Source organism: Geospiza fortis, unplaced genomic scaffold (assembly GCF_000277835.1).
Source record: "Geospiza fortis unplaced genomic scaffold, GeoFor_1.0 scaffold111, whole genome shotgun sequence".
In the NCBI taxonomy this organism is placed as follows: Eukaryota; Metazoa; Chordata; class Aves; order Passeriformes; family Thraupidae; genus Geospiza; species Geospiza fortis.
In genome coordinates this window covers 4,018,222-4,043,928 of record NW_005054321.1, presented here as the reverse complement: position 1 = coordinate 4,043,928, position 25,707 = coordinate 4,018,222, and the positions used below count along the sequence as shown (strand labels likewise).

Here is a 25,707-nt window from a genome sequence, read left to right as displayed (position 1 = left end):
TCTTGCTATTTTAATAGCTCAAAGTAAGCATAATGACATAGAAAGCAGTAAGGTTTGTCTTTTATTAGAAGTGTATTACAAGCATGTAAAAAAAGGGTTTTTATTGTTAATTCCTGAAAGAAACAGCATGTTCTGATGTGTGTTTTCAGGGAGCGTGGAATCTGGGTTTGGGTTTTGTGTGAGTTCAGTAGCAGATTTGCAGTTCCATACTTTTTTTATTTAGGATTGGTCTATTTTTAGTAAAACTTGAGCATGTTCAGGTAACAGAAGAGCCCTTACTTACTTAACACCTTGCAAGTGTTGTTGGTTGGATATGCCTTTTCTGTGACACAACCTTACACACAACTTTAGGTGCAAAAGCAATCTGTACAACTTCACTTAAGCCTGTGCTTTACTGATTTTTTTGACTTGACACCATAGCAGTGAAAGTGGAGTTGTGGCTGTAGGCAGAATTTTGGGCAAGAAGTTGGATGTAAACTTGGGCTTTCCAGTAGCTGAGTTTGGATTTATTTTGGCTTGTAGAAGAGTTTTGAGGCAGAAGTTAAGGAATTTTTCCAGCTCTACCTTCTGTGTCCTGGCTCCCTGTTTAGCCTTCTGCTCTGTAGTTGGACTAATGACCTTGCAGTAAATCAGAATCCTGGACTTCTTTCAAAGCAGCATGGCCAGCAGGGTGAGGGAGGTGATTGTCCCTCTGTACTCCACTCTGCTGAGGCTCCACCTGGAGCCCCATGTCCAGCTCCGGGCCCCCCAGCACAGGAAAGGCATGGATGTGTTGGAGCAGGTCCAGAGGAGGACCACAGGAATGATGGCAGGAATGGAACACCCCTCCTACGAGGAAAGATTGAAAAAGTTGGAGTTGTTCAACCTAGGGAGGAAAGGACTCTGGGGAGAGCTTATTGTGGGCCTTTCGAGTATATAAAGGGGGCTTACAGAGTAGGTGGGAACAGACCTTTTATCAAGAGCTGTAGTCACAGAACACATAGTATACTGACCTAAATGAATTATAGTTTGTTCTACAAGCATGAATAACTTTTATCCCTAAAAAGCATTAGTTTTTATCTTTGATTTTTAATACATGCTTATTAATTTTTTATTAGAGAAGGTATCAAAACTGTATATTAGTCTGCATGACCTGCTATGTTTCTCCTGTCATCTTGATTTATTGCATTTGCCCACAGATTTATGGTATTGGCTGCATAACACCTGAAAATCTTATCTTAATGTGGTTCCACCTGGGAACTTGGTGATTGTCTCTAAAATTTCAATTTAATCCCTTTAATTAATTTTATAAAAAGAAGCAATTTTGCTCAATACACTTTGGAAAATATCCAGGTGCCTGCAAAATTTGTGCTTAGTGCCCTGCATTTCAGTGTGGTCTATTGGCTTGAACTTGGTGCTGCACTAAGCATGCCTGGGTACTTTCTGATTTGGAGCTAGTTTATATCCAGGTGTCCTGGAGCAAACATTTTACTTACAAAATTACACATAGGTCTAGCTCTAAGTGCTTTGCTGTCCTTTATGAAACCTTTTTTCTCTTCTACAGTTGTGTGCACTGTTTTACATTTACAAATGTTCCCCTTCTGGATGAACTCCATAACAATGTGGTTTGTATTTAAATAAAAGACATCTTTACTAGAGTCCAAGAGAAAATCCTGTTGAAATTTGTTTACTTTACAGTGAGCATCATCTAGAGTAGATGTACAAATTCAATTCGTTCCTGATGTTTAGAAGTGAGATTGTTCATCTGGAACTAATAGGAAGGATTATAAATATAAATAGTAAGTTTGTAATGCAATGTTTTGGTATGTCAGCTTTGCTTAAGGTACAAAGCATTAATTATAAAAGTGTTTTAAACACATCAAATTACACTGTTAGGCTAGTTGCTGGGAGCACTTGGGAAATTTGTTTAAGCACCTTTTTTTTTACTAAACAATCTGTGTATGTAAATGTGCAATAAAATAGAGTTACCTCAGGCTTCTCAATTCTTTGAAGATCATACATAGTCATCCACAAAAAAAGTGAAATATAGCTCTTAACTTTCTAAGCTGAAATTTTCTACATGGGTCTTAAAATAAGTGTTTATATTACAAGAAGTATTTCTTTTTTTAAAATTAAAGCCTAGAGTTCCTTCTGAATGTAGTGCCAGAATTCCTCAGCCTGGAAGATGACTAAGAGCTTCAATGATGAACAGAGTGGACCGATGGAAACACAATTAACCTATTTCATGTTATGGGTAACCTCCCTGATTATCTGTTACTATGTTACTTTTCCTCAGATTGTTAAATTGGCTGTGTATAGAATGCTTCCAAAAAACCTTCAGAGAAGAACTCTGATGCAGAGGCTACACCTGTTCCCCGAAGATGTGAGTAGCCATGCAGTTACATTTTCATCCTTGTGTTATATAGAGGTGAAGAGGGAGTGTTAGCAATAGCACCCGTGTCATAAGCAAGTAAATTAAAACAAAAATCACACTGCTTTTTTTTTTATGTATATATATTTATATGTAGTTGGGGTGTTTTCCATATTATTTCACAGGGATTCAAGATGTATGAGATTGGTGTATTTAGGTTAAACACCTAGCATGAAGAATGCAATACTATTGACAAATCTTAGTCTGGCTTTGTGGGCAGGGGTGTTGTTTGTTAAACAGTCAAGTAAAGACTATTCTCACCTGTCTCAGGTTATTCCAGAAGATATAGAGAAGAACCTTCTACAAGAGATTCCTCAGCCACGTGCAGTCCCCAAGAGGCTGGATGAATATACACCAGAAGAAATTGCTGCCTTTCCAAAAGTTTGGACTCCGTAAGTATCTTAGATTTTTTTAAGAGGACACCTTGCTTGAATATGTATTATGTAGGCTCCCACATTATTAGTAAGAAAAAAGTAGACATTCTTCTCTTTAGGTAATTTTTTTTTGAGAGATGAGGTCATTAAAGCAAAGAGCGATGGTTGCTAAGATTTTGTGTTTCTGGTTTGGTTTTTTTAATAAGAAAAGCTTTACTTAAAATCTTATCTTTTCAATTCCCTGCTTCATCAAAATGAATAAAGTAAAAACTTTCATTACCTGGTTTGAGTTGGATGTGCTCTATAGTGCATAACTGTTAGCCATAGCCTAAAGAAATGCCACTCAGGTCTGCAAACTTACAAAAGCTTATTAAAAATCACTTGTACTTAGGCTCCTCACCTTAGATAGTACTAGAATATGTCTGTACATCCATTCTATGTAATGGAAGCACCTCTGTGTTACAGTGTCTGTTAAAGGAAGCAGAATCCAGCAAATACATTACACCCTCTTCTGAGCTGAAACAGGGAGATCGGTTTTGACTTCTTCTAAGCTATGTCAGGGATAAAACTTGGTACATTTGCTTGTATACTTAATCCTGAATGGAGCTGAAATTCCTGAGACCTCCTGCTTTCTATGAGATTTCTGTGGATTAGCCCTGAAGAAGTTTAGATTCTGCACCATTGACCAGAATTCTGCAGTACATTACAGTAAAGCGGATAAGCTTGTCACTGTCATATGGTGTGCTATAGTATTCTGTAACTGTGTTTAGTACTAAAACTGATATAGGTTCTCCACAATAATTTAACTTGAATGATGAGCTGGCACTTAGTTTTAGCTCGCTAATTGGGAATGTCTGTGTTGTCAAAGGAAATAGAGTTGTGCTGACATAGCTTTTAAAATGCATTTCTTTGTCCCCACACACTACCATAGTAGGCCCCTTAGGACTGGGCCACCTTAACTATGTTGACTTGCAGGTGTGTGTGGCAGAGGACAAATAAACTTGATGCCATCTAATTTAGTCACTGCTGTCAAACTAAATTTTGTCATATCTTCATGTCAGCGTATTAACTTTGGGGAAAATGTGCAGGTAAGAACACTACTGCAGTTAGAATTACCCTCCCATAATTTCTTGGAACATTCCCTCTGGAGGAATCCAAACCACAGAGAAAATAAGCATCCTCTTTTTTGTATCTTTCTCTCCTCTGTAGTCTCATCTGGATTGATTGCTGGTAACTGCACTCTGTATATACAATATTACTCCTTGCCAATTATGGGGGCTGGGGAGTACAACTGCATTAGAAATCTATAGCAGATTTGGAGGCTTTCAGCTCAGTGCTTCTCCTGTGGGAGAGCTAGGGAGCTCAAGTGGGTATTATGGTGAGAAAAACCAGGGAATCGGTAGGCCTGAGAGGAGCAGAATACTGGGTGTAAAATCAGTGAGAGAATGTTACAGAGAAGTGGAGGGTGGTGGGGTAGGGAAAACAAATAGGAGTTTGGAAGAATTTTAATGCTCTGAGTATAGAGACTGGGGCAGAAGTTTCTCTTCAACCAACTACTCCATTTAGAGCCACATTGAAAGGTTTGGAAACACATCTAACGCTTGCTGTGTCAGACTTTTGTCCCACCTGCTTTTATGCTCTCAGGAGTTGGTAAGATCCTGCAGAGAGAGAAGAATGAAGACGGTTATCTTCCATCTCTCTGCTAACTGCGGGGCTCATCACTGGTGTAATTTTGGCTTCTTGTCCTGGCCTGCAACCAGGCCATTGTTGGTGTCAGATAAATTTAAATTTAACCTTCAGCTCAATTTTTTACAAGTTTTGATCTTGGGAAGAGTTTCCAATATGAAGTAATGGGAAAAATAGTAATGTTTTTCCTGTCTGAATGAGAAAGTGTATTTTGATTCTCTAAAATAATTTAAATATCTTTATATATATAAAGTAAAATATCTTTATATTTTATATTAAGAGGTCTGTAAAAGGGGACTTAAAATGAACCATAGCCATGTACCCACACTGTTCTGATTAAAATGCCAGCTGGAGTGTCTGAGAATAGACAGCTTTGCACCAAACACATTCAGAGAAAGGGTGTATGAATATGCAGAGATAATAGAATCTCTGAGTTTTTTCAGTGTGTGAAGTCATGGAAGAAGTAGTGTTGGCATTATTATAGTATTCCTGTGAAAGACTAGAGAAGGAACAAAAATATAAGTATTTACATAGTCTTCTTTTTAGTAGCACAAATATTCTTTTAAAAAGACGTCAGAAAATGGACAGCTTTGTTCAAAAAACCAAAGAGAAGTTAGGTTAAAACATTGTTACATAAATCTGTATACTGAGAAAACAACTAAAACATGACATGAAAATTACTTGAGAAGAGAAAACGTAAAGAGAACGTGAGTTGTTTTATAGAAATCCAAATATTGCAGAGATATATTTGTATCTCAGAAAACCAGACTGACTTTGGGGTTTGGGTTTGGGTTCCTTGTAATTTCATTCTTGTCAGCTGCCAGGCTGCCCAGGGAGGTTGTGGAATCTCCAGCTCTGGAGATGCTCAGAACTCACCGCACAGTTCCTGAGCAAGCTGATGTAATGTTGAAGTTAGTTCCTCTTTGAGTGGAGTCATTTCAGATGCAAATTATTCTGTGGTTCTTTATATATGGGGAAAGTAAACAAACATAGTAAAATAGATTAATATTTTAATAAACTGTGTTTAAAAGACCCAGTCCTTAGGTTGCTAATTCTTATTAGTCCTGTTTGGCCTTTCCTTGGGCTATTGTTTGTTACTCTGTACTAGGATCTGGGTGAGAACAGACAGTGCTAAAATGAGTAGCTTGTTCTTGTCCCGTACATATTCTGCATTTGGGATGTTAAAGGCCTTATTGTGGACTTGGATCTGTGAGCTGCTGCAGAACCCATAGATAGCTTCCATGCAGTATGAGCAGTCCTTACAGTGAAGCAGAAAATGAAGGACACAGAAAAGCTTTAAACTCCTTTTTTTTATTTTCTTCTTCAGATGGTTTTAGTAATTTTTCCTGCCTTATGTGACTTTTGGTTTTAATTATTATTTATCTTCCATGAAGTTTGGAGCCTGGTGACCAACCTGTTTACCTAAGAGTAGATGTTCAAAATGAAATTAAATATCTCTGAGAGTGATTAGAAAAGGGAGGAGTGAAAGGGAGACAGTGTTAGAGGTTTAGCTCCTTTCTCCAGAAAAAAAAAATAGTTGATATTAGCTCTTTAAGATACCAGTATGCTTTAAGGGAAAAGATCAAATGAAAAGCAGAGCTTAATTAAAGGTTTGTAAGTCTATAAATACAGATTGTAAGTCTATAAATACAGATAAACACAATTATGAGTAGAAAATTAATCTTTGAGGTTTTACATTAAAACTTATACTCAAGAAATGTACCTTACTGTATATAAACCAGACATAAAATAGATAATAGGGAATGAATGTAAATAGCTGAATTTATATGAGAAATTATTAATATCAGGAGGAAGATACCCTTTTTCTCCCTAATTGGAAATAATAATGTAAATTTTCATTTGGAATGTGAAGAACTTGCTCAGTGCTGCTAATGTTATTGAATGTTTTGGCTATATATTGTGTTAAAATGTCTTGCTATAGAGGGTTCTTTAAAGGCTGATTTGCTAGTAGTTGGAGACTGACCCACCACAGAGAAAGACACAGTGTGCAAGTGGGACATTAAAAGAGAGAAATAGTTTTAAGGAAAGCACAGGCATGGAAACCCAGCAAATCGTTTGGTTTTCAGTGGCAAGTATTCCCATCACCTCTCCTTCCACCATGACAGGACATCAAGAGGGATCCTGCTCCATGAAAGTGGAGAATTAAAAGTCAGGATATTCCTAGTCAGAGAAGCTTTCTCGAGCATTCTTTTCTTTTATTCCTAATGGGAGCCAACTGACTTTCCAGCTTGTGCGGAGGTTCTGACTTAGATCCTCCATGGAGAGGTCTGAAGAAAGTGGGATGGAAAACCACGTAGATACAGGAAAGTAAATAATGTCTGTTCCAGACATATTTAAAGGTGATAAAGATCAAAAACTAGTTCCTTTGACAGAGTTTGATCTTGTACTGTGAATGAAACTTTTATTTCAAGTGTGTTTGAAATTTCAGACTGTGTGTCTTCTAAATGAGTTTTAAACAGAAATCATCACAGAATTCACTGGTTACATATGGCTAAGCAAACAATTCTGTTCCATGAAAGCAAGGATACATCAGATTCATGGGCATATTTTCCTATTATATACCATTTGAAAGTTGTTTAACTGTCTGGGTATATATGTGTTTTGAGACAATTTTAAAGGCAGGAAATTGTATTTCAAGAAGTATTTAAATAAGAATGTTACCAGATACAGCAGCCCTGTGTTGTTCCAGTGAGATGGATGCATTCCTGGGAGTTTCCCTTAAGAAAGCAGAGCTGTCTGATTGCATAGAGTGTGCTTGGGCTAGTGCTGGTGTGCAGACTGAGTGCCTGGTCCACTGCCAGCCCTCCTAGGAGCTCCCCTTGGGCCAGACAGCTGCTTGCTTGTCCTTGGGGGAACAAGTTCTTCCACACTTTTGAAGTTTTCAAAACTTGATATATTGTAAACTCTGCAATTTGCTTTTTGAAAACCAAACACCTTCTTAATGTTTATATTTCTGAGTAACTTTCCTAATTTCTGCCCCCATCTGTACATCCTGCTTTAAGGCAGGGGGTTGCAGAGCCTGGTCTGAAGCCATGATTTTGTTCCAGCCAAGCAGCATGGCTTAGGCAGGGTCCCAGATGACACTGCTTGTCATCTCCATGCCATGGCACACAGATTCCTAGAAGTTCGTCAGCAACACCCTGTGGCTTTGAAAGCAGAAAATCCCAATGTTCTCAGACAGAGGTTTGTAGGTGGTGAAACACAAGCATATTGGATGCCTGTGAACTGCAGATGGCTCTGATAATCCTCGTATATATTCTGTCACTCCAATTCTGCTCCAGTTTTTTGTCCTTAAAGCCAGCCTTGCTAGACTTGGGCAACCAGAAGCCACCTGTGATGTTCCCAGCAAACAAATTTGTGGGCACTGGTAAACAGAAAAGCTTTTGGGTTAAAAAATCCTTTCAGCCACTGCTTCCTTTTCTGTTTTCGTAGAAGAACTGCAGCAGTACTTATCTTGCACAATTCTACAATTTCTAGTGCAAGTTTCTGGTTTTAGTTACACAGATTATTTCTGGAATGTAGTAACTGAGCAGAAGAAGCCAGAGATATCTGGATTATGTGCCTAAAAGGATGTTCTAAACAGTACTTCTATATGTGCGAGATGCTAACAGATTTTGTTTGGTTTTTGTCTGTTAATTTCTTCAGGTAACTTCATAAGGAGCCAACACCAAAAGACGCTTCACATTATATTGCATAGAGAAATTACATTTGGAGTATTTCCAGTGATTTGCTGTGTTACAAATTATAACTTGCAGTTTTTACTTAGTTTATAATAATTTTTTTTCTCCCTACAATGAAGTATGAGGTAAAATAAAGGAAAAGAATGATCACTTTAGTTACCTTGAGAAGAGCAGAGGGAAAACCATAAAGCCATCTCCAAAGATGGTGAGGTCTTGAACCATTTTTGTAAGAACCATCTCAAGTTTATTTATTAGCCTTTAAAAATTTGGTACCAAATTAAATTTCTCCAGTCTTTTTCTTAGTTCCTGTTCAGTTGTAGAGTGTGTCTGCAACTTCTTAGATTTGTATTGTGTTTTATATTATGCTTCACTAGGTAATATTTGGTTTTTATCTTGGGCTAAGTATTGCCCTTCCAACTTGAGCGCTCATCTTCTCTCACAAAGCAGGCCTAGCCTCTAGCAGTGTTGAGAGAAGACTTGGCCAACATAAACTTCTGTAAAATACTGCAGCCAGTCTTACTTTTTCCTTAAAAACAATCTGTATAAACTAGGAAAAAGCTATCCTGCCAATCCAGCCCAGTTCTGTTCCAATGTACTCTTTGAAGAATCCCTCTGGCAGTTCATTTTCTGTGGCCTTTTTGCCTCTTGGTGGAAATTACATGAACTAACTGGAGATCATTAAACCCCAGTCAAATCTAGTAACTATCACTGGTAAGTTTTGGGGGTTTTTATTAGTAAGGGCATAAAATGTCTCAGAATTTTGTGTAGCAGATTTGTATTCATTTAAGAGGATATTTGGAGATAACCAAGTCCCGCATTTCAGACTACCAGAGCTGGATCTAAATTCCTGTGCAAAAAGCCACACAGATACTTAAGAAGAAAATTACTCTCCTCTTCATTAGGTTTTAGCTGCAGGCAGCACCTGGACACTAATCAAGAAGGGTCAGTAACTCAGTCATCTTAAAAATCCAACACATCCATGTTCAGATTGTTTAGCCTATTGAATTCAATTACTGGCTTTTCTCTGGCATGCCTAAAACAGATCAGTGCTACTGATTTTCATACTCTTTACCTGGGGGCAGCTTAGGTTGTTTCTAAAACAAGAGTTGAATGTAAGAGATAATAAATGGGTAACTGGGCCCTTTTACTTGAACTTTGTGAAGAGGCTCCCAAAAAGAAAGTTCCAAAGCTACTTTCCCCTTCCCTTAAAACCCGTTTGTCTCATATGTGAGAATAGAAACTAAATTAATGGAAATTTGATGAGGAGTAGGAGAATGGTTGTATGTGATACTGTTGAACTACTTGCCCAGATGAAATTAGAGTTAGATTAATTTTTAATCACTCTTTTATAAATGTCTAGATTTCCTTTTTTCACTTCTGTGGCTGACAGTAAGTCTGGAAAATATTTCACCATTCCTTCACCCACTTCTCTGTTTATTTGAAGAGTAACGTAATTCTTTGTCCAAAGCCAAGTGTACAGTGCTGCTCTGTATACAGTCCTATAGTTTTTAGCAGAATATATCACTAAAAAGTAACCTTCTGTTTTCAGAAAGCATCATCTTAACAAGATGAAGCTTACAAGTATATTCCATTGATTTATCTTAAATATTTTTCCAGACAGAATTCATATAAGTAAGGTCAAAATCAGGGAATCACAGTAAGTTTAAAAAAGCTTTGATCAATTTTGCTCAATTTGTTTTTACAGAAACTGAGGTTGTAATCACTTTATTTTAAATTTTAATAAGCCATTCTTCATTTCACTAAGAGTACCTAAATGCATATCAGATAACGTGATTTAAGGGCCGTTTTTAAAAATTACAAGTGCTAGTTTTATGCAGAAAAAAGCAAACAGGTTGCAGCTGAAAACCACAAAATATACATCTTAAGTTTTGTTTCTGCTTAAAAGGATTAGTCACTACAGCTGTACTGTCATAGCAGTATCACCTTTTCTTACTCTTGTTACAAAATGCAGCTTCTGTTACTGTGATTTGTTCTCCAAGCAAAATAAGTTATACTTGTAGAAGTGCTTTTTAGGCAAGACAACAGTCTGTATGAGAACAACACCAACATGGAAACAGTTCTTGTGCTCCAAGCAGAGGAATTGAGGGTTTAGAATAGGCCACAGTATGAATTGGAAATTTAGTGATAAATGAAATATCCTTAGCTATTTCACTGATTATTTTACCAGAGGCATAGAGCTAGCATGGGATAATAGGTACATCTTGAGTAGAAGAATGATTCTTCTCCCCACCCCACCCCAGCACCAAACTGTTGATGTCGGAGTATAACCACATAATTTGGTTTTCCAGGGAGTGATAGCAATGTCTGATCCTTCAGTTTTGATTTACTAGTATGGTTAGTGAAAAAGATTTACTAGTGTGGTTAGTGAAATGTGTTCAGAAATCCCCTTTAGCTATAGTCCCCTTACCTAATAGCTATTTAGGTACAAGTTGCACAATTTGCAAAGTGTTTCTGAAAAATACATATATTCCTCTTGTTTTAGAATTTACAGTAAATTTTGTCTGTGTATTGAAGTTTTTCTATTAAAAAAATCTTAAATACTGAAAATTTCATAGTTTATTCATAAAATAACCTTAAAATGTGTGCCAGATAGACAACAGATGTTTTGTTGTGTGTATTGTGTGCTAATTTTAGACAAAACCAAATTATTTGGAACCTTTTGTTATAAGAAAAGGCTAAAAGCCACCTATTTCCCTTAATAAGCAGATAAGAAAGATGAACCATAGAACTGTTCTGTGTAAGCAGACAACTGTCATCAGTTAGCAATAATTCCACATTCCTGTGATGGTAATTTCCAGAATTATGGAGAAGAGCATCACAGTAACGCAGATTGACTGTGCCTGCCAGCACAGAGTAATGGGATCAGAGTGGCTAAGGGCTGGTAGCTAAAGTGGCATGATCAGTCCACAAAATCTTTTCACTAATTGGTCTTCCCCAGTCTGTCATCCATTCAAAACACTGTTTATAAACTTCCCTAAATGAGACCTTTATGAGCTCCCCACTAGCTCATAAAGGGTAAAGGATATCACTTGTTAAGTACTTTAAAAATTAGGGGTAGGTTAGAAGTACTTTAATACCAGTTATTTCTTTGTTCTAGTTTTTCAGCCAAGTTTGGAGAGATTTTATCCTTGTTTCTTAAAATTTTTGAAACTTGTATAAGAAAGTCAGGGAGAGCTTCTGTAAAACTACACAGTCATGCTGAAGTCTCCTTCAGCTTTTTGGGGAACACTGCGCTGTTCAGGAAACAGGATGGGGAAAAGGGGGAAAAGAAGCTGCTGGATAAAAAGCTAATATAGCAGCCACAGACCTAAAACCTTCTGGGGGTGAGTTACTGTTAAAACATATTGATAACTGTGAGTTAAGACCAATACTTTTGTGGTTCTGTTTTTGATGAATAACCTATGCAAATGGGAATCCTACCAGACATAATTTTTTTCAGGTAATACAAAGTGTTGTACAGACTATGAATAGAAGAGATGGATGTGCTTTTCCTGCATTATGGTTATTTATTTTAAGGGGGTTTTCATGCATCTGATGTGCTTTCTCTCATTCATGGAAGTAGTAAAATCTTAACAGAATTCTAAGCCTATACTCTTCAAATTTTACTCTTGTACCATGTCTCTCATCTCAGTCGCTGTACTAACCTGTGGCATTAGTTGGCCTTAAGGCACCAACCTTTTGCAGCGCTGATGCAAAAGCAAATGCTTTCTGAACACTCCTTGTTACTGCTGCTGAGTGCAGAAATTCCAGGGAACTCTGGGTCATGTGTTCCAATGATTGCCCGCAGGTGAAGAGAAAATTGCAATTTGAAACAGAGCTTCCACACCAGGTGTGCATTGCTGAGTCAAGAGTAGGTATTGACAGGTCACTTACTGTGCAGCACTGACTGTCTGACTCCTTGGCAGAGGCAGGTTTGAAACCATTAGCAGTCATTAACACAGGCTTGCAAGCACACAAATGACTGTAACAATTCCATGAGATTTGACTTCATAAAACTTGTTTTGAAAAGTCTCAGACAATGCAATGTAACAGCAAAACCCTGTGACTAGGGATTGTTTGTGGAGAAATGGCTATCCAGGGTTTTTGAGCTTGAAAGAAGATAAGGTCATGTTATCAATGCTGTTTATTAGCAGCATGCAATAGAAGAATCTAGGGAGGTGTGTCACTTCTTTTGGAAGAAGGAAGAAGGAATGTTGACTACAAATTGTATTGTTATAGCTAATCCCAGTGCATTTAGAAGTTCTAAGAAACAAAGTCATTTGGATTAAAAATACGTAGTTTTGAAGTATTCTGAGTCATTAAAAATGAAAAGAAAATATTTTTTAAATATTGTCTGCGTTGTAAAATAACTGCTGTGCATATAGAATAGACAGTGTCATATATTACTCTACAGCCTTACCTTCATTATTTCTTTGAGGTTAGTAATGCTAACCTGTCTGCTGTAAGATGCTGCAAGGTTTTAGCTTGTTTTCCTAGAAGTAAGATGGTGAAGTTGACCTGTATATTTTTGAAATCAAGTTAGTTGCACTATAACACGGAGTAGTGATTACTTAGATTTGGCCTTCATAGAGTAACACACACCCTCCTTATTTTATTTTTTCTGAGGCTCTTTTACCTTCACAAAGCATTGCTAGGCAAAGGGAAACATCATTGCTGGAATGTGCTGACAAGAATTTAATAAAGATGGAGCTGTGCAGCAAGTCTATTCAGAATTGATTGAAATAAATATTCACTCCAGGAGTTGAGAGTTAAACACATTTAACTATTGCAGAGGGTCTCTGTCCTGTCCTTCCTCCCAGGAAGAATACCCTTGAAAGAGGATATTTCGCATCACACTGAAAAAGAATATTGAATATTCTGTAAAGTAGGGGGTCCCATCATAGTTGCAGATATGCAAGTAGGTCTTTTTGTGCTGATAGTTTCTGTTTGCCATCTGAGATGTTCCAAGGCTGAGGTCATAGCTTAGTGAGCATTTTTTCTGGCAATAAGGCTTGGTTTTAAGAATCATCCATCAATTTTCCTGCCTCTCCATTCTGCTTGTGTGGCAACAAAATGGAGAATCAGAGAGCTGGCTTAGGTTAAAGACAACCTTGTTTTATGCAGCTGCACAAAGGAGTATCTGTATGCTGGAGTTGGTTGGAGTTGATAGGGAAGCACATGTATGCTCACCAAATTTCAGTATTAATTAATGACACAGATGCCAGCACTACACTCTGCAGTGCTTTTCAAAACATAACTGTAACTCCAAAATCTACAGAGACACTGAAGAGAGAATTCACAATGGCAAGTTTTCCCAAGGACCCAAGCCTCTTCAAGTCATCCATGAAGTCCATAAAGAAAGGCAGGACTTCTTCATGTTCCAGGGTTTAGTTTGACCTCAGTCTTATTTCATGGAGTACAGAGCAAAGAAGTTACTGTTTTCCTGTAAATGAGAAAACTCTCACAGTCCATTGGTTTTCTTCAACACTGCAGAGTGTAGGGCTGACATCATTATCAAAAGACAACATTTATATGAAATACATTAATTCTGCAGAGTTTTGGAAAGCTCTCTACCAATTACAGTGGGGACCACTAAGACCCTTTTGTTTTCCATCACAAAGGCTGATCCTAGGAGCTGGACATACATGCGGGTTTATCTGTTCTGTAAGTTTCAGTGGCTGTGAATTGTCAGCATTTCACATCAGCTGTATTTCTCTTCTGATAGCTGTGGATATGGATAAAAATTGGGAAAATTTATAGAATCACAAAATTGTGAGGGTTTGGAAGGGACCTATGGAGATCATCTAGTCCAACCGCCCTGCCAAGGCAGGGTCTTCTAGAGCAGGTTACAAAGGAATGCATCCAGGTGGGTTTTAAGTGTCTTCAGAGAAAATCAGTGACCTCCCTGGGCAGCTTTAACAGATTTAAAAGCTGTAATCAGAGTTCAGGACCAGCTCTGCAGTGGTAAAGTATTTGTTAAGAGAGAAGCACTGAGAGGCCTCCTGTAACAAATGTGAGTTTCTGATTTAATTTGCTGAGTAGTTTGCCTAGAACTCACAGAACTGTCTTAACACTTTTTATGTGGAGTATAAAAGTGTTAGTGAGACAAATATTTTTTACATATTTTGGTGGCAGACATCTGCTGCACTGACTAATGTTTCGTATTTTCAGTGAACTCATAATAGTTTGAGTTTCAGCATAGATTGCAGAGACGTTGGTTCCCACATTCCCCCATCTCCCTTTGTCTTGGAGTCTCCTGTCACTATACAGCAAAGCTTTTTTTTCCCCAAAAATGTCACTTTAAAAATAAAAAGCAGAGGAGAAGCAGCTATGTGAACTCTTGCCTTTGGGTTAATTTCTGAACTGTCTGTTCTAGGAGATAGCATTTCCTTTGTTCCAAGAGCATAAACTCAGGCCTTTGCTGAGGAAAGGCAAAAGCACTGCCATCAAAGAAGAAGACTCTCACATGGATTTGTGTCGCTTATCAATGAGCAGTTACCCATTGATGCTCACAAGTGGTTCATAATTCTCTCTGAGTAGACAGCATTTCTGTGGGTTCATATTCTTCGTCTGACAAAATGCCTATAACACTTTTGCCAAAAGCAGTGTTTTCCAAGGCTTAGCTTTCCTGGTGCCAAGAATTCTTCAAAAGCAGTCCAAAAGCCAAGTACTAGTGGGCATAAAAAGCCTACTGTGGCAATAGAAAAGGCTTTAAATACTTTTGTATTTGTTCACACGAGTGTTTCAGTGTGGAAAATCCTGTCTTTAAGCTTCATTAACTTTGTAAGACTGCAAACTAAGAGTCCAGTGTTTGATGCATTTTAATGCATTTAAATTTTAAGACAATGAGCATTAAAGTTGAAATGCAGATTACAAGCCAGCAAGAAAAAAAAAAAGATTTTCACTCCAGAGCAAAGTGCTGTGAGATCTGCAGCTCTGCAGCACTCCAGCATAACCCTAGATGGAACTTTTAAGGGAGCCATTCATAGAAAAACGCAAAATCCTTTGAGCAGTGTACAAGAGAATGGATTGGTCTCTAAAAAGAAAGAGTAATAACTCTAAGCTGCAAGACAAGCATGTCTTTGCCATGCTGCGTTGCCTAAAGTCTTCAGCACTGTCCACCTGTCTAGGATGGATGTAGTGATAAAACTTCTAAGTCACTGCTGAGAATTTGTCAAAATCCCATACTCTTACCACTCTACAAACAGTATGATATCATGAAATCCTATTCTGGTATGCAGGGTGAAATCTGAATAACAAAATTTATGTGGAATGGCAGAGAGGCTGGAGCCAGAGGATGTTTAAAGTCTCTTCTGACCAAAACCATTCTCTGATTCTATGCATATCTCCCAAGTACTGAAGTCTGGGATTCTAGGAGATGTGTCTTGACTTCCCAGCACACACCAACCATCAAACATTGAGAACATTCAAGTTCTACATTAAGCAAATATGTAAACAACATATATGGTGCTTGCAGCAGTTTTGTCATGCACAAAAGATACAAGTCCAAATATTAATACAGAATATGCTATTTAAATGGGGAACAGAGCAGCTTTGTGATTCATCACAGCATGAACACTAGCTCTTCTTTTGAGTTGTTCTGTAAAATTCACACAGTTTTATATGCTACTCTTGAAATAACACAAACTGAATTCCAGACTTGCTTCATGTGAGAACCTTTGGGCTCATACAAGAGTTGTGTGGGTGATTTCACTTTGCAGTGCTATTGCTTGGCAAAATCTGAAACTGCAACGTAGGACTAAACAAGTGTTGGATTTCTATGTGGCATCTCTGCAGCCATCTGAACTCCCAGTCTTTAAAGTAAGCTGTCTGCTTCCATTGCTGTCTGCTTTTCATTTCCATTATTGAGCTGGATTACAGATAAAATGTACCACCTTTGGAAATTTAACTTGGTGACTGTAGTGGTTTGCACGTTTTCCTGCAGGCCAGAATTTTTCATTCAACTTCATGGCAAATGTGGCCCTGTATTCCTTTAGATGTCTCTAAAACCTTTGTTAATACCTGCCTTGTTGAGTCCTGTGAGTTCCCCAAGCTGCTTTGATTCTCAGATGAGAGGAGCAGTGAGGAGCATTGTGTTCCTGCAGTGGGATGGGGGCAGTGAGGGGCAGCTGCTCTGTGCTGGGCAAACACTGGGTCTGTCCTGGGCACCTCAGAGACCCTGACCTGCACTGGGTGACACCATACATGTTCTGGGCACCTCAGGGACTCTGACCTGCACTGCGAGTTTAGCAGTGACTGGGCAGAGTCCAGGATGTGCAGCTTCTCTGCAGGACATGGTAGGGATGTAGATGTGCATCTAGTCTTCAAACTCAGCATTCTAAGAGCCATAAGCTGCTCTGAGCTGTGTAGTTTTAGGCAGAATGTGGTTCCTGCAGCTTGTGGATATGTGGCAGGCAGGCAGGGAAAGAGATCTGCCTGAATAGATCACAGAGGGTTGCAAACAGCAGTCTGCTTCTATCTGAATGTTTTCCACATCTGTCATCCAAGCAAAGGGGATTGCAGAACTTTATTCAAGTTAGGGCTTTTTTTAAATCATTGGTTTTAACTATTTCAGTAGTGTTGTGTTGGACTGTGCTGTCAAGTAAAACTTACCGTCTTATGCATGGATTATTCAGTTGTTAGAAGTGGAGACAAATCAGTGCCTGTGTTTAAAGCCCTGTGAGACTGCGTTCAGTTCAAGATGGGTTTTTCTTTTGCTTAGGAAAGTAGGAGAGTAGGAGTGACCAACTAGTTCTGATGTCTGTAAATAAGATTCTTACAGATCTTAGCAAATTTCTTTATTTTTTTCTGTCTTGTTTGTGTAATCCAGAAAATACTCTTCTTTGTCAAAAAAAAAACTTCACCAGAGTAAGGAAATAAAACTAGATGAGGCTGCTACTGCAGCCTTAAAGCAAAACCACTGTAGTGCACATGCATTTCTTAAAATACTTTTTTTTTCCCCACAGACCTAAAGATTTTCGAAGGAAGTAATAAGGATGAAAGAAGTGCCATCAGGAGTGTCTCTCCTCCTTCAAAGAAAATTCTTCTAATATGGAAGCATCTGTGCAGCTCAGTCAGCCCTTCTATACTCAATGTTTCTGACAGCTGTTGGCAAATTTGACTTGGTAAGATTATAGAAATCACTGTATTTGAAACAGCTAAGATTAGGTATTATCTTGTCAATGCCATCTGTACTTTGCATTGTATGATCTGGTATTTTTTCATGACATTTGATTTGATACTGTTATTAAAGAATTAATACCTTTGTAATGAGTATTTGCATCTCATAGAAACAATACATTGATGACTGCTATGAAATAGCTCACTGCTAACAACCCAGTGTAGAACAGATTTCCTTGAAGAGCTTGTTGAAATAACAGGCATTAAAGGCAGATCAACAGAGAGATACTTTTCCTTTTTTCCCCCCTTCAGTCTCAATCTGATGTTCATTCAAGTCACAGGAACATGCCTTACCTACTTTAGGGAACATATTGCAGAACAGAGAAGCATTTTATTATGAAAACTAAATGAGGAAACCAAACTTAAGTGTTGAATGATGCAAAAAAAGTCTAAAAATTCACTTCACTTTTGCAAGCTGTTCCGTAGATAAGTAAAGCACCTGTTGTTTTCTGTCTTGTAGGAAATGCTGGTACATTATGTGCCACATTTTACAATGTCTGGTGAGGAAAATTTGAGTGTTCTACATCTGTTTCATACAAGCATCATACAGGAAGAAAAGCAGTTGTTTATTTATAACCATATTTCATTACATGAAATAATGGTTTGGTATTGGGCCTTTCTTTGACATTCAGATGGACTTATCCCAGGAAAAATTCCCACCTAGTGAATGTGCAGCCTTCACTTCCAAGTTAGTTAGTACACTGCATTAACTAGTGAAAGTATTTTTGAAAGGCCTAGGTTGCAGTAAATGCTCTTTTCTGTGTAAGGACACAGTACACAGTTTAATGGTAAGATCTGTGTGCATCGACTGTTCATCATGTGCTGAATCCTTCAGTCAGCAGCTTCACTTTCTTAGGTGGTCTGGAAAAAATACGAGACACTTAAATATTCAGAGACTGGATTTTGGAGAAAATCTTGAATGGCGGGGTCTTACTTCTTTTGGAAAACATACAATTCCTGAATAGTAGTTTTATAATTGGGTAGAGCACAGAGTAACTAGTTAGTTACCCTTTATTACTAACTAGTTACTCTAATAATGAGTAACTAGTACTCTAATAAAGAGTACTGTAATAAAGAGTAACTCTAATAAGGAGTGACTATATATGATTAATGATACCAGAAGCATTCTGGTCAGCATGGTGCCAGTAAATGGCACAGTAAATAGAAAGTTAAAATAAATTAACTGCTGCAATTAAAGCTTGTGCTTTAGTATATAAACTGTTACAAAATATTAATTAGTATGGCCATTTATTTTCCCCAAGTCATTTGTTTAAGTGTGATGTGAGGAGGAGGTGGCAGTGACAGCCAGTTGTGCAGGTGTCCCGCATGGGGGATCCCTCAGGCCCAGAGCACCCAAATTCCCTGTGAGCTGGGGGTGCTGTGCTGCTTCCAGCTGCTGCCCCAGCCCAGGAGACTGGTGTGGGAGCTGTTGGTCTGGCACAGCACAGGTGACATTGACTGCACACCACAAGCACCCTCAGGGATTTGTTCAGGCTGTTCATGGAGTAAATAACACCAATTGCCTTATTTTGGTCAGTTTGATTATGCTGTGTCCCTGCATCCCTGGTATTGCCCTGTCATTCTCTGTGGTCCCAAAAGAACCTGAGATTTGGATATAGTGTTGCAGGCCAGCCAGTCACGACTAATATATTGTGCACTGTTAGCAGGAGACTCACAGTCTTCCAAAGACAAAATGGGCAGAATTGCTTGGAAAAAAAGCTGATTTTTTCCATCAGTGACTTTCTCAGTCACTTCCACAGGACCTGCAGGTCAGCATATCCCAAGCACAACTCTGAGCTGTGTCAGTAGAACATGGATGGGAGTGGGCTAACCAGGGAGGGGCAGAGGGAGTTTGCAGTTGGGGTAAATTAACATGGGTGTTCACAGCCAGTGCCAGCAGGGAAATTAAAATTAACCCTGTGACTCCAGGCATTACTGTATTTAGTTTTAATAATACCTCTGAGTATCAGTTGCATGTGCCAGGCTGTGGTACCTGCTTGGGCCCAAGAGAGCCATGCTCATGTGGAGCCTCAGTGTTCTGTCAAGTGGGGTTAAGCTGCTAAAACATAAAGTCCATAAACTGCATTATACTTTCCTACCTTCTATTTTAAATGCAAGTGAGATAATGAATGACAATCAGCTCACATTCTATCAACTTTTATCACCTTTCCCCAAGAAAATGGGTGGAGTCAGAGGTGAAAGAAGTAATGGGAAAAAGAACCAAGGAAGGTATCCAGCCCCCAGCCAGAGCCTGCTAGTCACATGTGCAAATCATGTGTGCTACTAGTGAGGCTGAATTCTAGGTGAGATAATTGGAGATTACACAGTAGAGGCACCCCCTCTTCTTCCTGGTGAGCTAAGGGAGCTGCTGGCAGCAGTCAAAACCTGACAGGCTTTTCTGTACTGTAGAATATGACTAGACCCACTCCTAGTCAGGGATGAGCAGGAGGATGGTCCTGAGATGTACAGGACAGCCTCTCCATGTCTGTATAGGGCTGAAGAAAAAGTCTTCCAAACCTATGCTTTCATAAATGGCCATTATTGGAGCTAAATCTTGCTCAGTCTCCAGTGCTGTTCAAAGCTGTTTATTGAGTCTCTTTTTAACTTATCTTGTTTGTAGATGACAAATTGCTCTGTGCTCTAGTGGTTGGGTTGGTGTTTTGCCTTCCTCTCCTCATTAGCTGATCGAAGTTGCCATCCCAACTACACCTCCCAGTCTTTTGACTTGGGCATGTTGGCATGAGGAATCTCACATCTGCAGTTGGTACAACTACCTCAGCTCAGTTACTCTGTGCATTTGTCCATATACAAGTTAAAAAATAAGGCTAAATAATGTTTATACTACATCCTTTAAAATAAAACTGTTGCCCCAAAGTGTTGAAAACAGGAAATATATTTCCTTCTCATTACATTCTGTCCCCTGAAGATCTAATGCAATTGTTTTGAGTTAAAAATCAAATGAATACAGAATTACCATACAAAAGCTTGCCACTTTTATTTGCGTACAAAACAGAAATGAAAGAGGTTCACAATAAATTATCAGTGTGCTCCCACGGAACATTCTTGTGTATTTATTTTAGGTGAGTTAAGAAAACAGTGGTCTGTAATGTAAGAAATCTTTACAAAAGGATGATAACTGGGGTGCAAGCACACCTGATGCATTGTTCTCCAGTGGATTTAGTCAGGTTACTCTGCTAGTAAAGCAATTAATCCAAAACAAAGAGAAAGTAATCAACTGGGAAAAAATGGATAACAAAACATTAACTTTTGTGAATGGTTCTACATACACCACCTAGCCAGATGAATTTTTCAGCTACCGTTTGAAGAGTGAACGGAACCGTACTCCAGAGAAAGATCTACAAGTGACCTTTCATCATCAGCTAGCACCAACCCACTAACATACTAAACTTCTGGCATGCAAGATAATTACCATTATTTGTTGTGTCAACTGGCCATGTACACTTTTTTCTCTTTTAACATAACAGCCTGTAAACACCTTCAGTGACAGGTGAGGCACCAGGGCAAAAGGCTAAACACAGGTGTGCATAAAACGTTTCCCTTTTTTAAACAGTTCATTGAGAGGGGCTTTTTCCGTTCGCCTTTGTGCGTTCTGGGGTCTTGGCACTCCTTTTGGCTATTCTCCTTGCGAAGCGACTGATTCCCGGGGACCTCAGCTCAACGGCTTCCATCTCTTCTTGGTCAGGAGTAAACTCTGATTGAGCAAGATGAGGTGATGGATAGGACTGGGAGTATGGGGATGGTAAGGGGTAGGACCCGTGAACTACGTACGGCTGTTGCTCACCATCATAAAGGTCCTCAGGGTCATAGATTTGGTAGGAGTTATGTGGCAACTGCACTACTGGGATGTCTTGATCAGTTGGCTCACCGTATCCACCTTAACCCACCACCACCAAGAGTATTCATACGGTTAACACAGGAGAAGGGGAGTAGAAAATTAAAGCATTCATTAGGAAATTGACATTTTATATATAGATATATTTCTATATCATGTGTGTGAGTATATAGATCTTTAAATACACATCTTTTATTCACATAAAGAAACAATGAAAACATTTAACAAAATTAATAAGCTGGAGCAATTGGAAACCCACCAACAGACAGCCAAGTTAGTTGGAAACCACCACCACAATTTGTCAAATGTCCGATTGTAATACTGTGCTCATTATACACTGCACACTCTGCCTGCTATAGCTTATTCCAATTATGAGCTAGAATACACGAGCAGCAGGCAAAAATGGGTCAGGCAATAATTTTTTAGCAGTGCCAGGAAGCCAAGTGCATGTACAGCAGCTGTAAGTTCATTAGTGGTAGTCATTATCGTTGCTGGAAAGCACAGAGCAGTTCAGCATCCATCTCTGACCTTCAGCCCAATGAGACCTGAACCAGAATGAGCCTTTCACCTTCTGGATTCGTAGCCATTGTAAGGGATTGGGCCTTAAAACAGGAAATTAACAACGGGGAGGGGAAGTGAGGGGAAAAGGATAGGAAGAGACGACAACAAAAACATTCAGGTAAGTAAAACATACAAATCAGCTCAGGAGCAGATTAAACTGTAAACATCAAACAAATATGCCTTATGCACAACATTTGTAGTTTAGTGCTTTACTAATTAATTTTGATTTTAGGTTGGGTGATATAATTTTTCATAATTGTGTTAACTTCCTCCCATGGCCTCTCCGTGCTATAACAAGATGGGAAAGTAGGATACAGAGAAGATACAGAAGGAATCATTTTCTCCAGATGGCTTCACTGGTTAATGATGGACACGTGCATCCCTGTGCCAGGTTACACTACTATAGGTTTAGTAAGGGTCATGCTCTCATGCCACTCAGAGGCACATGGAAGGGGAGGTTGAGCAACACATTTGAAAAACTACAAGTGTAAAAACTGCTGTCACAAACATGAGTTGGTAGGGCTCCAACACAGAATATTGAGATGGAGCAGGCTCATACAGCTACACAAACACATACAGGACAAAACCCACTAGGCGGGATCAGTTTTACAGGCTGGGATCAGACGGAGGTCACTTCCTTTGGCCACTATGCTGGGTCACCTTCTCTTTATGCTGCAGTCTCACAAAGTAGAGCCACACTGGACACGCAGGTTTTTAGGGAGCCACCACATTTTAGTACAAGTTTCATTGGTAGCCTCCATCTCACTTGGGCTGTTAGAAAGTGCCACCCACACCTCTGCAAAGGGCAGCTGTCCCGACTCCTCGCTACTCACCTCCCATGCCGTAGCCAGCGCAGGAGGATGGGTCACAGTACCCTGGAGGCCCAGCAGGACCCACTGAGCCTGGGGACCCCGTGTGACCAGCAGGACCTCGTGGGCCTGGAGATCCTGGTGGTCCCGGGCTGCCAGTCCGACTTTCTCCTGGAGGTCCTGCATAGAACGAGATTGAACATCTGCGTAGTGTCGTTCATGAAAGCAGGGATATGAGGCCATCTTTCCTGGCCAGGAAAACATGGCACTGAGTGTGTTATAAACACTTCCAGGAGACAGCCTGAGAGGAGGAACAAGGCATCCTGGCTCTGACTTCCCTGGGCAAGCTGAGGGAAGACTTCAGCCTCTGGCAAGGAAGACAGAGCAGCAGCCTGAGAGGAGACCCACTTCCAATGAGCTTCCTCTCTGGCTGCTGCTTCATTTTCCTTGCCAGAGACAGCTTCTAGGCAGAACTGGAGCAAATGTTTCACCAAACATCAGACTTCTGGAAAGGGATTTACAGGGGGAAAGGACAGCCCTGGATGCCTGCACAGCTCTTGATTCCTCCCACTCGCTTTCAATACAGTTCCAGGGTAAGGCTGTGACTTGATACCAGTGCCTAACAGCCCGGATATCATCCGGAGGTCAATGCAATTTTATTCCTGTTTCAACAGGACCTAGTTATCACTCTCTCCACTTTTTCAGGACCTAAATATAAATCCATGTGATTATAATGTGCTTAATTACTATACATTTCTCTGTCAACTCACGTTTAGGTATGACATTAAGTCAATGGGAAACAAATGTAATTAGTCCAGATTAATTTTTTCCCCTTCTAGAACTCATGTCTGAAAAAAAAATACATGAAACATTTTTAAAAGGTGGGCTTGGGGAAGCAGTTTATTATAGGGAAAATGAAAATACTTGTGTGATGGGTGACACCAGCATGTGGCACATCCCAACATGATATTACATAGTAAGAACATTATCACAGTTAAGGTACCTGAACTGCTACTCTTCTGCTACTCTCCTTAGGGAGAAAGACAGAGCTGTTGTAAGCTTCCTCACACATGAGTCAGAATGGTCTAATCCAGATGCCTTAAATGTAAGTTTACCTGTGGATCCTGGTGGGCCTCGGGGTCCTTGTGTTCCAACACCTGGATTGCCTTTCTCTCCTTTCTCACCTGGTAAACCTAAGGAAATAGTATTCAGTCACATTTTGATCAAAAGTGTGAGCAGTGTTTATTATTTAACCAGGATTATAGTTCCATATGCTATTTTTCATCTAAAAACAGATGGCAAAGAAGGAAGAAGGTGAAAAATAAAAATTATTTGGTTCTTTTTCCATCCCTCCCCTGACAGCCTGTGAAGGGAAGTGTCATTCTTGGGGTCTTAACCATCCCTGCTGCCATGGTGGTTTCATCAGGATGGTATGCAGAGGCATCAGCCAGTTTCCAGGCTGCACTTCCTGTGGAAAGTTCCCTCTGGACTACCCCAGTGTGCAACCATTGTAAGTTAGAAGAGTCTTCCAAGCCTCGTAGCTATAAATTACTGTGTGGCCCCAAAAAAGTCAAATTTTAGTGCTACAGCAAATTTTCCTTCAAACATTCACCCACCAAAGAGTGGTACAGCGCAAAATTGTTCATGGAGAGAGTTGTTACCAGTTATGGCAGATTCTTGCTAAAACAAGAGAAAGGAGTTTCATCACAGTCAAAATCTGACCCCCAGGTAAAGCCCAATCCAAGTGTTTCCCAGTCTTGAAACTCTGATATTCCAAGAGGCAGACCCAGTGAGTTGTGCTCCTGCACTCGCTCGTGGCACTAAATTTCTGCCCCTGTGTCTGATCCAGGGAGATCACAAATCTAATTCAGAGAAAGCACTGCTTACCTCCAGCTTTCCATCTCCTTCTGCACTACCACTATGGCATCCTATAAAAACACTTTCTCTATGCAGCCATCACAATAAGCAGTGTTGAACTATAGTAGGTGTCAAAACTATAAATTCCAGACCCTGAGTTTCCACTGGTGACTTGGAAATTCTCATAAAGTCTGTGTTTGATTTGGATGGTTCAAAGACACCAAATCCTGGCTGGTTTGTGGGACTTCCTCCCCATTTTCCAGACCTCCCTCCCAGCACTGGTAATTGCTCTCCTGGCTTCACAGTTTCTCTGCTTTCAGAATCAAAGTCTATACATGGCACCTTCATCAACGGAGAGCAGAAAGAAAACAGCTGCTGCCCTGGATGGGGCAATATCTACAGTTCAATTGACTGGGCTCCTTCCCTCAGGTAACTGCTGCCTCCTCAGGCAAAACAGCTGGAGAACACCTCATTTTTGCAAAGAATCATAGAATCACAGAATATGCTGAGTTGGAAGACATGACAAAGATCATTGAGGCTGGTTCCCAGCCCTGCACAGGACCATCCCCAAGAGTCACACCCTGTGCCTGAGAGCATTGTCCGAACACTTCTTGAGCTCTGTCAGGCTTGGTGCTGTGACCACTGCCCTGGGGAGCCTGTTCCAGTGCCCAAACACCCTCTGGGTAAAGAACCTTTTCCTGATATCCAACCTATGGCTCCCCTGACACAACTTCAGGCCATTCCTTTGGGTTCTGTCACTGTCACCACAGAGAAGAGATCAGTGCTTGTGCCTCCTCTTCTCCTCACGAGGAAGTTGTAACTGCAATGAGGTCTCTCCTCAGTCTCCTGGCTGAACAAACTAAGTGGCCTCAGCCCCTCCTCATCAGCTTTCTCCTCAGGGAGTCACAGAAGATCTTTTACCTTCTTAAGCTAATTTGTAATGGAAGCAAATAAGTAAATAAAAAGTCTAAGTGTGAGAAAAATTGTAATTAAAACCCATCAGTGGCTAAGAATTGCTCACATCAAGTTTATCAAATATTAGTCTGCTGAACTGAAGTAGATTCAGTATCTGTGGAGGAGTTCTGGGTCTTCTGCAGAAGCAAGAGGCTTCTAGGGCAACATATTGTCTGACCCAAACACATGGAAAACACAGGCCACACCACTGCAACCAGTAAAGCCACAGTGAGCACATAGTTTTTAACCAAACATGGATGACCTCTCTACCTTACCTCTACAGGGTTCTTTGCCACTGTCCTGGCATAGTTAAAGCGTTGCC

At 39.7% G+C, this 25,707-nt stretch overlaps 2 protein-coding genes across 2 annotated transcripts in view; one reads left to right on the top strand and one right to left on the bottom strand.

Annotated features, from left to right (window-relative positions):
* Window positions 1–19,055, top strand: part of MRPL13 (mitochondrial ribosomal protein L13) — a 29,682-nt gene extending 10,627 nt beyond the window's left edge. Inside the window, exons 4-6 of the mRNA XM_005420728.3 lie at window positions 2,276–2,362; window positions 2,681–2,802; window positions 17,138–19,055. Of these exons, the coding sequence (XP_005420785.2) occupies window positions 2,276–2,362; window positions 2,681–2,802; window positions 17,138–17,162 (234 nt within the window). The 3' untranslated portion in view covers window positions 17,163–19,055. The remainder of the gene's footprint in view (window positions 1–2,275; window positions 2,363–2,680; window positions 2,803–17,137) is intronic.
* Window positions 19,056–20,321: 1,266 nt separating this feature from the next.
* Window positions 20,322–25,707, bottom strand: part of COL14A1 (collagen type XIV alpha 1 chain) — a 113,016-nt gene continuing 107,630 nt past the window's right edge. Inside the window, 3 exon segments of the mRNA XM_031056746.1 lie at window positions 20,322–21,246; window positions 22,599–22,754; window positions 23,690–23,767. Of these exon segments, the coding sequence (XP_030912606.1) occupies window positions 20,924–21,246; window positions 22,599–22,754; window positions 23,690–23,767 (557 nt within the window). The 3' untranslated portion in view covers window positions 20,322–20,923.